This window comes from Alosa sapidissima, chromosome 7, assembly GCF_018492685.1.
Source record: "Alosa sapidissima isolate fAloSap1 chromosome 7, fAloSap1.pri, whole genome shotgun sequence".
Classification (NCBI taxonomy): domain Eukaryota; kingdom Metazoa; phylum Chordata; class Actinopteri; order Clupeiformes; family Clupeidae; genus Alosa; species Alosa sapidissima.
This window is the reverse complement of record NC_055963.1, coordinates 35,237,218-35,250,881: the sequence shown is the minus strand read 5'-3', so window position 1 is coordinate 35,250,881 and position 13,664 is coordinate 35,237,218. Positions and strand designations below refer to the sequence as shown.

Here is a 13,664-nt window from a genome sequence, read left to right as displayed (position 1 = left end):
AGGCACCAAACCCTATGCTATAATACCAGCAATGTGAGGTTTATGGACAAAACACCATATTTGACCTTTTCTGAATTTGACCTTTGATTTGGGTCCTTCAAAACCTTCAAAAAAAAATGGAGACATGTTTTTTTTTTACTCTTAAGAACCCCTAGAACAAAGATATAATACTCTCCAAAAATTAACATGCGAATCCCACAGGCCCCCAAATTAGACACATAGGCCCCCCTACTAGAAGGTGCAGGCCCGGGACGGCCTTGCGCACCGAGGTGCGAAGCCCTATTGATTTTTAAGGATTCTTCTTCTTCTTCTACTTATTCACTATTTTTAGGACATGATTTTGCCTTCTTTGAGGTGGTTCCCATGGTTGAAAACACAGGAAATTTGGTACACACATCAGTCGTAGTGCATACTACTCAGTTACAGAGGCTTGGCCCCGGGTGTGTCCCACAGACTGTCAATTTTAACGTCCTCCTAGACGGTTTGTCAGATTCATGTCAAATTTGGCAAACATGATGCCAAGATGTTGCTGATGTTAAATTGTGAAGGGATTTTTGATATGTTGTAATATGTTGAAAGAGCAAAATAATTATTTTTTTTATGCTTTTAATATCTCGCCACATAAACAGGAAATGTGTCATAAAGTCACAGTGCATTGAATGAATGGTCTGAAACTTCTCAGATTAATAGATATTATGATTATGATGATATCCAGGCACCAAATGGGCCTGCCTGGCATGGTGCCACCACCTGAGAAAGCAGGAAATGTGCCAGAAATTGACAATGCCTTAACTGATTGATCTGAAACTTTACAAAATATTGGATATCATGATGATGGTATTCATGTGCCCTATTAACATGCAATTTATTGTTTTAATAAAAGGTTCAATTTACCTACAACTTTTAGCATATTCTCCTACTTCTAGACCTCCTTAAAATTCATTTTGTGGATGTATCTACAATAACCGTGAACAATGATAATGGCATTGGAAGAGGATCATATGGAGCAGTTTACAAAGGCTCATACCAGGGAACTCCTGCTGCTGTAAAGATCATCCCTATTGGAGATAGTTCAGTCATCACAAATTAATTATTTTTGTAAGTGTGTGTGTGTGTCTCTGTATTGTTACAGCTGCATGTGTTCCAAGTGCTGTTTTTTCTCTGTTCTTTCCCCTCCTCTCTACCTCTGCGTTGGTTGGCAATGGGAAATTGCATTCCAACAACCAAAGTTGCTAACTTAGTCAGCAGCTTAGTTGGTTGGCAATGGGAAATTGCATTCCAACAACCAAAGTTGCTAACTTAGTCAGCAGCTTAGTTGGTTGGCAATGGGAAATTGCATTCCAACAACCAAAGTTGCTAACTTAGTCAGCAGCTTAGTTGGTTGGCAATGGGAAATTACATTTTAAACAGTTTTTGTTCACCCCTAAAGGACTACCTAACGGTGGGGTGTAACAGTAAGCTTTATTGTTCAGATCATGAAACTGCATTTGCAATCTCAACATAATTGTTTGGTCAGTCTGTAGATTCTGTTTTTTATTTGTACAATATATGCAACAACAACATTACACTAAACGACACCTTAACTGTAAACATGATTAATTTATATTTGTTAAAATATTGAGATGTTATATGTCATATGTTATGCCCATCAATTGTTAAAATAACATGCAACAGAGTAGCCTGGCTATTGATATGTTTATTAAATGCATTGTGCTAACTTAACTTCTAAACTGAAATGAGAAGAGCAGATGAATGCAGCCTCCGTCACTCACTCTCGTCTTTTGAACTGCTACTGCTAGTGATAATGCTCGCATATTCACAACAGAGCACAATATGAGGAGCCAGAAGAGCGTGAGATTGGACAGTAACTTGCAGAGCAGAGCCCCCTGCAGTCTGGAAGAAAATTGAAATTCCTTCAATGAGAAGGAAGCAGGCTGATTCACACTGAATTGACCTGTCGCTGAGCGCCACCCTTAGAACGCTGATAAGCCAATGACAGTCCAGCCTGAACAGGACTCGGACATCAGCTCGGACAACTCCATAGGAAACAACAGGGAGCAGACACAAAATGGCAAATTAATGGTTATTTATGGAGTTTATTAACTCAAAAAACCCCGACGGATAACCATGGTCAAACGTTTTGCATGGGGGACGTGTAATACTGATAGCCGGTACCCCGAGAGGCTAGAAAACGGGGTAGGCTATAGTAAGGTGACCAGATTTCTGAGACAAAATCCGGGGACATTTTCAGTTGAGAAGCGTAAAACGTGTAATGTTTTAATCATTGTAAACTTAAAACGGGGACACTGTCCCAGGGGCATCACTAGACTAGATCTCCACAAGCCCCCCTAGGGGGGTTCGGGGGCATGCTCCCTCGTAAGAAAAGTTGGTATATTTTAACGTTTAAATGCATCAATCTGGTGCACTTTGAAAATAAATTCAGAGGTTAGACTTCATTATTCTTATCTATGGATGGAAATATTTGTGCTGTAGCCTAAACTTCCACTTTTTAACCATGCACACACAGTTGGAATAGTTATAATATTGCAATAAGTTATGATATTGCCCATCCACAAAGCATATTTTCTTCACAGTTTCACAGTTCAGAAATGGTCCAAAATAGTATTGGCTACATTTCAGCACTCCATGAAATTATATCATAGTGGCAGTGCTGTTCAGACAGTTAATCTAGCTAGTTATCTTGGTCATTGTAATGCCTATCTTCTTTTTTTCAAGATAGTCCTTTACCCATATCTGAGAATGTATGATGTGATAATATTTGTCTTATGTAGCCTAATAGGGCCTATGTGTTGTCAGTCTTATATCAAGAAAAAAATAACTCACGTATCATGCTTTTTTCTTTATATTTTTGTCTTAATGTCACTAGGAAGCATGCCAGTAGAAATATAGGCTATATTCATATTTGTAGGTGATTGTCTGGAATCTGGCAATATGAGAACCATTATGGTGGGATAGGCCTACTCTGGCTAAACAATTTACAAAAATGTTTGTACTGACATAAATCGTTTACATGAGAATAGGCCTACATTATAATTTCAAAACCGGACTAGCCTACTCAGGAACCGCTTGTTGTAGGCCTACCGATACTAGTTGTCACATAAGTTCATTGTTAATTTTCCTGCAAACCATTTATCACAGCAATTTGGCGCTAATATCATTGGAAAGCTTAGATTCCGGCCGTTCACGTGATATCTGCGTATGATATGCTATCTGTGTGACGGGTTCTCCGCAATTTTAGTTTAACCTGGACTTGAGCAGCTGACACGTTCGTGATTAATAGTTTAATAATTCCCCCGCACAAGTGGTTTGATTTCAAAGATTCTACCGCGCTGCTATTCCACCAATCGAAATAGCCTACCAGAAATATGGGCATTCTAGAACATCTTGGAGGTCTGAGCTGAGCGCTTGCTTTGACTGGCTTGAGTCTGTGCGTGAAGGGTGCGCAACTGGTCAGTGTTTTCTTTCTTTCTTTTATTCCAATTTCGGGTCTGTCAGTCACAGTGAAAACCGGGGACTTTTCCGGGGACAGCTCCAGCCGGGGACTGTCCCCGGAAACTGGGGACGTCTGGTCACCCTAGGCTATAGCCTATTTTCATTAACAGTAGCCTACAGGACGTCTCTCGCGTTTGGAACAGCTCGACATAATGTAGGCTATTAAGCCAACAACGTGGGCACAGGTTCCCTGTTAAATCCCAAGATGAAAATGCTCATTAACCAACTACTATATTCTTACTACATCAAATATTAATGTAACCTAACATATCTTAGTATCAATCTTCCACTAGCTAGCTAGCTAGCATTAACGTCAGTGGGGTGATTTGCACGGCTACTCGCCACAACTGCTTGTCACCTTGTATGTATTCTAAAGTTTTGAAAACACCCCTCCATAGCATAATTAAGTCCCTTTTGATAGCTTCTGGAGGAAAGTAAATCCTTTTATCGACCAAAACGTCCTCAAAGTCTGCTTTCATACTGTCAGCTGCCATACGTTAGACCGGCACATCCGGGAACTTGACTCGTGACAAACGTTCCCGCCCCTTTCGGGGGGAAAACAAACAACCCCTCTCATTAATTCCAACGCAAATTAGGGTCAATAAACGTAATTCGTACAGAAATCGCAGGAGTAAATAATAACAAAAAATACCACAAATCAATATGACCACTCAATACATAACCACTTTGCCGGTCGTTGACCGTGAAAGATACCTACAAAAGCTTAATTCAATTAATATAAAAACATGTCCCTTCAGTCTCCCGAGTATGAAGTGGTGCAACAACCCCACTCAGTGACCAGAAGTGTCATACGGTCTTCTCTTCTTATGGCTTGTAGCCATAATTTTCTTCTGTCAGGATTTTTTTGAGGACATGGTAGGCAAAAGAAACTCAGGGAGGGGTTCTTAGCTGTGTGGTTGGTACATGTCTACCAGTTCACTCTGGCTTGTTCTGAGGGAATGTTTTCCCCTCAAAAGGGGCATGGTGCAAACAACCTGCTCTGTGTGACGCGGGTCCGGTTGTCCAGGGTCCAACTTTGACTTTGACTTTGACTTTGACTTTGACTTTGAAGTATTGTCCACAATGTATTTCTATTCAAGTCTGGTTTGTTTGTCCCGAGTTTTCACACGGTAACAATGGGGGGCGGGGCTTAGCGACAGGTCAATTACAGTTTTTCAGAGAAATGAAACATGCCGGAGATATGGGACAGAACCCCAAATGGTTATGATTGGGTATTGCAGTTTCGATAGCTCTGATTGGCTGAATAAGTCTTCAATCACGTCTTCAATGCGGAAGCCATAGTGACGTGTCTTTCGACGTTCCTTACACTCCTTCAGTATTCATTCAATTCGACATTCCTTCAATAACCACGGTTAGAAATGGAAAACGGTAAGTTTTTTTAAAATCAGTAAACTAGTCTTAAACAGCACTTGAACGTCATGTGTTTACAACATATTGAATCACGCAGATTTTGCCAGGAATGCAGTGCACTTTTTATTTTTGTAGACAAAAATAGAAAAGCCTATGGCTAGCTAGCTAATTAGCAAGTCCAATAACACACGTGATACGATAAAAAATAAGACAAATTGGTGTAATTATTTAAATAATATAAAATAGTATAATGGTGTTGGAATGTGTAAGACTCAATAAAATGATATTCAAGTATTCTGCCCTATATATTTGCCTGAATTATTTCATTAAGTCACTTTGGTTTTCAGGTTACTGTAAGATGCTCATGTATAGACTAGCGGGGTATAATAATAATAGTTGATAATAATAATAATAATAATAATAATAGATAATAGTTTTACCCATCATAAAGAAAGCTACAGTTTAAACACTTCCATCACTGCACATATTACTTAGCTCCTTGAAACAATATTCCTTCCTTGGGGTGCTAAACCAAAAGTCCTTTTCACTTATTGGGATAATGCAGTTTATTTGTATTTAACCTGTAGTTTCTAACCATTCATTCCAATAGCTTTGGGTATTCCAAACTTTTAAAAGTCATTTTACTTATGTTTTAATGTTTTTTATACTTTAATTGTGTTTTACCCAGCAATGTCGAAGCACAGGCCAAGGAGTCAGGCCCAAAGGAGGCGGAGGAATGACCTGTCACAATGGGGGCAGGTACAGAAGAGGGTAAGCAAGACTCAAGCCCTTGGTGTACTCCCATGCATACCACAATGCAAAATGTAAATTCATGGAAAGTGTACATTCATGTCTCCTAGGTATACTTGGTTTTCTGGCCCTGGTGTGCGCCTAAACACACAAGCTCTCAATTACTTGTCTTTACTAACAGTCTTTGAAATATCTCTACAACGTTTGAATCCACATGGGTGGGGAGCAGTCTTGTAGGTTTGTTTTTTAGATGAACAGGATCGACACTTGAGCTACCAAGCCAGAGGTAGAAGCAGTATCAGCAGCCACAGATCTCCAGGTGTTGTCTACTGTATGTTTTTTATTATTGATTATATATTTTTTGTTGTTATCAGTCTTCACACTGAGGGCCTGATGTACTAAGAATTAGCTCAAAATTAGTGCAGTGCTTTTAGTGCTTTAGTGCTTTTCTTACTCATACATATGCGTTTATGGGAAGGTAATAGGTGAAGTGGGAGTATCGTGCAAAAACATGGCAGGAGAAGTGCTAATAGCTATTGATTAGGTATTCTGCCATGTATGAAAACAGTACACACGTCTGTTTTGTGATAAAATATCCACCTTTTAAAAATAACAGTGTAATCCAAATTGCGGTTAAATGCATCAGCTAGAGAAACGTCCAACAGAGAAACTCGTAGAGAAACGAGACAACAGAATCGGTATTCAGAACACCATTTTTTCTTCATTGTACTATGTCAGAAAACAACCTTAACTTTTCTTTGCCTTTATAATGTCGTACTTTCACGCCATCCACTTCCCAATCTGCTAGTATAGGGTATCAAGTAAGTCATAGCATACATGATCTACTACTGGTGTATCTTATTATCATGTATGATTGCAAAACTTTTTAATGTTGCCATCGATTAACTCCATTCAGCTGCACTTGTTCAGCTATGGGCACCGCAAATTGTGTCACAGGGCGGTGAGTAGGGATTGACCATTATGGTTTTTTTTTCAGAGCCGATACTGATATCAATTATTACAAAAAAAGGACTCTAAACGATATGTAACACCGATATTTCAGTTGTCAAAGGGGGGGGGGGGGGGGGGGGGGGGTAGATAGTAAATGCGATATGCAGCAAAAATGTAATTCAAAAGCATTTAATTATGCAAACTTTTCTTTCTTGGGGGCAGCCGTGGCCTACTGGTTAGCGCTTCGGACTTCGGAGGGTTGCCGGTTCGAACCCCAACCAGTAGGCTCGGCTGAAGTGCCCTTGAGCAAGGCACCTAACCCCTCACTGCTCCCCGAGCGCCGCTGTTGTTGCAGGTCAGGGTTAATGTGTGCTTCACCTCACTGTGTGTACACTGTGTGCTGAGTGTGTTTTACTAATTCACGGATTGGGATAAATGCAGAGACCAAATTTCCCTCACGGGATCAAAAGAGTATATATACTTATACTTACTTATACTTTCTTCTTTTGTTACTCTATCAACTTGCATCATCATGTGTATCATGTTAATCCAAGAACTGAACAATAATTTTCAATGGGCTGTGTGGTTGTTAAGGGGCCTGTGACAAAGAGGATGTTTTACCATCGTGTGTGTGAGTGCACGAGAGGGAGGGGGAGAGGGAGGTGCATGCGTGATGACTATAGGCAAGTGATAGGTTGAATAGTTTAACCAAGCCGCTTAAAAATAGTTGTTAGACTGTGTCCATATGTATGCTATAAGCTATACTTTTGTGAGCCTAAAAGGCACTTTAATAGCCAGCTTAGGACGAGATTTAGTTTAGGTCAGATTTATTATGGCTGGTCCTGGGTGCCTGTAGTCTTTTCTGCCAGTCCGTTTCAGCACAGAGAATGGTTGCGTTATTGGTATGTATAGTGTTGGACTTAAGTGTATGTTATTATACAGTGTGAAGTGTAGCCAGGTGTTTTTCCATATCATTTTATTATTGTTTAATATGTTATGTTATTGAACATATACTTCATACCACACACTGTGATTTCTTTCATTGGAGGAGCTACCATCATGCTGCCCCATGTTATTGAGGTAGTGGGTACAACCGGTGGTGGAGGAAATACTACAGATGGTAATGTTGCCTACAAATTAGGTGACTGCGGACTGCTTGCTTGGCGATTGTGCTGCACACGCAATGTAGTTCTTCTATTTTTAAATCATGTCAAAACTCATTTTGACGATACATGGACATAATAGGATAATAGAATCGTTTCACTGTCAATACTGATGCCTGGATGAAAAGCCTGATATTGCAGTATGCAGATTTGCTATTCCTACCCAAACATGATTTTCAGTTTACAAAGAAAACTGGCTACCCAGCACATTGAAAACCGGAGAAGAATTGTGTTACTTTGACCATAACTATTTATTGATGCTTGTGATATTTTCATCAAACCTATGCGAATCTAGAGTTAGTCCACCATCCTCAAATTGAATTATATGCGCATTGGAAGGTTGGATGCAAATTTCAAGTGCTTTCATATTTTGATGCCTGCTATTTCCATGGGAGTATACCAGCGCCTTTAGTGTTATACAGTTCCCGTATACAGATCAGCTGATTGTAACAATACCGATATATATATATATAGGTGACCTTTTACAGCAGTATTATTCTTTTAGATTTCCACATGGTGCGGCAAATCAAGGCGTGACTTTGCAGCCACGCCATTTTGTCTTTCTTTGTGGATTGACACAAAAACAGGCAAAACTAATGTCAACTTTGCAGGTATTGTTTTGTAGTTGTTCATGGCCCATCTCCATGTAGAGCACCAAATCGTACACTCCTTTTTAAAAAACTAATAGACGGAAATATATTGGCTCGGACTAAGCCATGATCAATTCCAGCCGATCAACACAACACAGGTTGTTTCTTGATTTGTTGTAGAACTAAGCAACAGTGTATCTGGAATGTGGATGACATTTAAAAATGTCCAGCAGTTAACACATGTAGCACAGCACACAAAATTTGATGAGATATTCTAGACATTGCCAGATCTAAATTTGCTGTTTCACCTATCCACACATCTCTCTCACACATACAGAGTGAGATGCCCTAGCATATTTAAATGCATAATGTTTTGTACAGTATCTGGTAAGCATCACCATCATCTTTGAAGAGCATCATAGAGTGTTTTCCCTGGCTACAGTGTAGTTCCCAGTTCTCTGAATTTAAGGTTGTATCAGCGATAGTGGGGAAACGTCACCTCTGTTGATGTTCAAACAAAACAGAGAGCTAACTCACTACTCCCTCCCCCTCCCTTCCGTGCAATTGAAACTCTCCTAAATGTGCATCTTGTCAGTTATTGGTTAAAACACTTTGTTTTGCTTTTGAGTGGTTGCCAACCCTTGTTGGTAGCAATTGTTTCTGTGTACAGATCTCCTGAGCCTAGGCTGTCTACAGAGACACGTTTTTTTGACGGCCTGCTTATGGGGCTGGCAGCTAGCGTTAGTCGTCGCTAGGAAAGATTAGATGAATGTGATAATTTATGTTTGGGCCTTTCTGGGCCTGAATTCGGTGATACAACCTTTAAAATATTTTAAATCTCAAAATCTGGAATTGTACCAAAAAATGATCTGAGAAGTAAAATTATGTCAAATACACAATTATTGCAGTACAAAAATGTTATACACCAAAAACTGGAACTATTATGACAAAAGCATGTTGAAATGTGAATGGCAATATGACAGGCAAGTTCAGTTGTGAACCTATAGGGGGGAATTCTCCCATGTGCGTCAGGGTGCGTAAGTAAAGTACGTGTGGGTTGCATAGAACGTTACAAAATAACATTACAGTATCAAATTTGGTGCTTAATATGCAGATACAGCTTCATGTTTTCCAGCATTACAGTATCACACGATGACATATTTCCCGACATTACCTTATCATGAGGCTACATTGTTTAATGGTGAAAACTCTGTTATAATCACCCACTTCAGATATTGGAGCTTACTGACTGCATCTTCAGTTTTAACTTGACATGAAGTCATAATCCCAGAGCCTACTTCGTTCGAATCTGTCCATTTCTTTCCAATTTGACCAAAGTCATCCATACATTTTCACAGGCGGCTGGACTATTGTCAAGCAGCGTTTATATTCGCCTGTCTCTTGATTCGTTTATAATAGAGGCTGATATTGTTATCCCAGTCTCTCTACTGTATTCGAAACTGCAGGTGTCAGTCTCTACAGCTTCGTTAGCATAGACCAATTGATATTATAAGAAGCAGTTGCCATTACAACTTTCTTTATCTACAGTGAGTTTTTAAATTATGGATCTACACACCTCAAGCATGTCTTGACACTTTATAAACAAACCTCAAAGCAAAAGTGACATTTTGTGAAGTTAATTTTTTGTGACCATTTTACTGTAGGCTTTCGCTATTCATTTCACCATGCTTACATTTTCAAAATCAAAGACTGGTTTGTGCTCTTTCTGGATTTAAATGGCATTTAGAGGGTCAATGAGAAAGTCCACGTTCCATGTTTTCACGTTTTAATATCAGCCTAAATTAAGTGGTGGATCAGTGTGGTTCTATTTTAAATAAAATAAATCACGCCTCTTTTATAAGGCCGTCTTGATTTTGAACTTGCGCACTGTGGTTGTGACAGAAGTGGGAATGGGAGAATACGTGTAACAGAAGTGCTTATCTGAAGTGTGTGAAAAAAAAAAGCTTATGCACGATTTACGCACGGATGGGAAAATTGCCCCCTAGGACATAGCAATATCACACACACTTTAGTACTCTGTTGGTGTTCTATCACTCGAGTGGGGCAGCCGTGGCCTACTGGTTAGGGCTTCGGGCTTGTAACGGAAGGGTTGCCGGTTCGATCCCCTACAGGAAAAATGTGGGCGGGGGAAGTGGTTGAGCACTGCTCTCCCATGCCCACATCCACAGCTGTAGTGTCCTTGAGCAAGGCACCTAATCCCTCACTGCTCCCCAAGGGCCGCTGTAGCAGGCAGCTCACTGCTCCGGGATAGTGTGTGCTTCACCTCACTGTGTGTTCACTGTGTGCTCTGTGTGTTCACTATTTCACAGATAGGATAAATGCAGAGACCAAATTCCTTGCAAGTATACTTGGCCTAGAAACCTGATTTTACATTCCCATTATTAGTTTTTCAAAATTTAATTTTAATTTGGAACAAATGAAAGTACAAATTAAGTGTATTTTGCCCATATTTTCACAATCCACATTTCATTTAATGAGACCATTTCCCCCTATTTTGTAAGACAATAAAATGGAGTGTTTGGTTTGGTACATCTACATGTATACTGGAGTCCAATGACGTACTGTATGGTTCAGTTTGTGAGTTCAGTTTGTGAGTTCAAAAGAGGTAACATGACTTTGTTCTGCACTAAAGATCTACCAGTATTATGACACTACATTTTCACTTGCCTCAGTTCAGATTTTACTTCCACTTGCCTAGTGCCATTTTGTGGAAGCAGTTGAATTTGCACAACTTGCATTATTAGTAGGGGACTAATGTGTCTGATTTGGGTGCCATCATTTTCATGTCTTAATGTTTGAGACTACTATATCTTGATTCTTGGGGTTCTGAAAAAGTTAAACAAAATATGTCTTCACTTTTCCTCTTGGTTTTACTGTATCTGGTGCATATTTTATGGAAACTGTAGTGTCCTTACTGACTCACCTGCTTGTGCATTGTACATCTGTGGACATTTCCTTAGCAATTATGGAGTTTAAGTTACATTCTAGTAAAGTATCCTGAAACTTTCATTGGACATATTGCATAATCTTCACCTGATAAAAAAGTCTTCATATTATATGTTATGGTGCACAACAAATGAGTTCAATCTTTTTCCTGTTCATTTCTTCCCCTTTCTCCCTATCAGTCCCAGTTTCTAAGGTATGGGTTGTCATTCCTTTGATACCAAATTATGTTTGTTAACACAGGACCACAGTATTTGAAATCTTTTTTTACTGACGAGGTGATTGAAAAACTAATGAAGCACCACATGGAAAACAAGTCCATAGGGCAAGGATGCTTAGGTTAGTTATAGTGATGTCTCAATTCAGTTAGATGGTTTTAATGTATGATTACCATTTTCCCAAGATATTGAATACTTTGTAATGCATGTTTCTCTTTATTCTAAAGAGCATGAAGCAGAACTGGGTGCATGTGACCAGGAAGTATATGTGGACCCATTTGTGGACAGCCACTTTTTGAGGGCTGCTCTTGGAGCTGTTACCAAGCAGTACTGTACGTAAAAGTGTTTTTGTTTTCATTAAACAATTTCCAGTAACCTCCAATATGATCAAACAGTGTGCAAATGAGTGCCACAATGGCATGTCATGTTGAAAGCAATTATTCAAAAATTGATAGTTGTGGTTCTTGCTGATGATTGGCTGAATCACGTTCTATGCCATCGGAAAACCCAACACAACCCTTCACATTGACCACATTTTTTCTATATTACTGCTGCCACAAATTGATACAAAAAGACATTTTTCGCTTTGCAACCATTCTGATAGAAAACATGTATTAGCGAGATAATTATGTATGAATAAATCTATAAATCCTATGATTAGCCCCTTATTTTAATCACTGGAACCTACCTACCCTTGCAGGGCTTATTGTTTAAGTAGCAACTTATTAGCACATCCTTTCCATCCTTTTCTTTCTCTCATGACAGTGAAAAGAACCGTGAAATCAGTGAAATACCTGCCACAGAATAGACCTGCCTGGTGGCCACTGAGCATTCCATTTGTGTCCCCAAACGATGGTAAATAAGCATTACATCTGCCTTTCATCATGGATATTTTAATTATTTAACTACCCTTGTAGGTGTTATACCAGATATATAGACTCACATGTTTTCAAGGCGAAGGGTTAGGAGTATCACATGGTGATATGTTGGAGGCATTTTGTAAACATTAAGTTGTTTGTTCTTTTTGCCTCAAATTAGGAAAAAATCCTAAAAGAAGAGAGCTGGATGCCGATGCCCTGCAGGCAGTTGCAGTGTCCTACAACACATTTTATGGACTCAAGCCAGGCAATGATGGACATGAACAGGTGGGACATGTAATTGTAACATTATTTATTTTAAAAATCAATACAGTCTGCCATATTACCTTACATTTCACCTGTTTCATGTGTGGTAGGAAGAAGAAGCTGGGACAACTTCTCAAGACAAAAGTCAATAAATGGAATAAATCACTTTTGGCTTTAACCGTATGTTATTCATGTACATGCACACTCCTCCAGTGTTCTAGATAAATTCCTATATCCGTACATACCAGTACTCATTAACGATACTTCATAAATTTGGTGTTGCTGTTTGCATTCATATTAGGATCTTTTAACAGTTTTTCTGAATCGCTTTGGTGCATTTCTCAAATCATCATTAACGTTTGCACAACAGATCTCATACTGGCATATGGTGTTCTCAAGCAAACAGAAGGGTGGACTACACCTTATTGTAGCTTAAATCATATCTACACACTAAGCTTTCCAAAAACGATATGGTTTGGGCTACTGAAGTGGATCTACAGTATCCTTATGTTACCATACATGAATGCTCATACTTTTTTTCATTTTCAGAGGCAAGACATCAACGAACTCCACTCTGGCAGAAACTATTTTGGTGCATTTAAGTTTCAATTACAAGTATGAGTACATATTCTCTAATAAAGATTCTTCACTGTATTATATTTTCTTGAAAGTGGATTGTTTTAATAGCACCTGTGTATTGACGAAGAGTTATATGATAGAATATTTGATGCACACAAGTTCTTAAATAATTTTCACTGACCTCACCTGCTTTAGCAAGTCTGCAGCAGAGATTGTTGGAAAGTAAAGTACCATTCCAGCACCATTTATGGGGCGATTTGTGATGCATAAAAGATTGTAAGTCCTTCTAAACTTATAAAAGTGTTTGAAAGACCCCAACTGCTCCCCAGGCACTGGGCTGCAGCTGCCTCACAGACCTTGACAGCCAGGGTCACTCTTCTGACTGAAGGTGTTTGTGTGCAAGTATGTTCAGGCTACACTGGCACCCGGATAGTGCCTGCT

The 13,664-nt window shown here is 39.3% G+C and overlaps 1 protein-coding gene across 9 annotated transcripts; it reads left to right on the top strand.

The window, feature by feature from the left end:
• The first annotated feature begins 3,334 nt into the window (after window positions 1-3,334).
• Window positions 3,335-13,298, top strand: LOC121712893. Of its 9 annotated transcripts, XM_042096993.1 has the most exons (10): window positions 3,335-3,470; window positions 4,755-4,902; window positions 5,573-5,655; window positions 8,254-8,359; window positions 11,546-11,641; window positions 11,748-11,852; window positions 12,286-12,375; window positions 12,559-12,665; window positions 12,755-12,824; window positions 13,194-13,298. In XM_042096993.1, the coding sequence occupies exons 2-9, from the start codon at window positions 4,893-4,895 to the stop codon at window positions 12,794-12,796; spliced, it is 639 nt and encodes a 212-aa protein (XP_041952927.1). In that variant the 5' UTR covers window positions 3,335-3,470; window positions 4,755-4,892; the 3' UTR covers window positions 12,797-12,824; window positions 13,194-13,298. The 9 variants fall into 9 exon arrangements, 4 of the variants coding, with proteins under 4 accessions (XP_041952927.1, XP_041952928.1, XP_041952930.1 ...); XM_042096994.1 differs by lacking the exon at window positions 4,755-4,902; XR_006032668.1 differs by lacking the exons at window positions 3,335-3,470; window positions 8,254-8,359 and adding an exon at window positions 5,864-5,953 and having other exon boundaries at window positions 4,785-4,902.
• The last annotated feature ends 366 nt before the right edge of the window (window positions 13,299-13,664 follow it).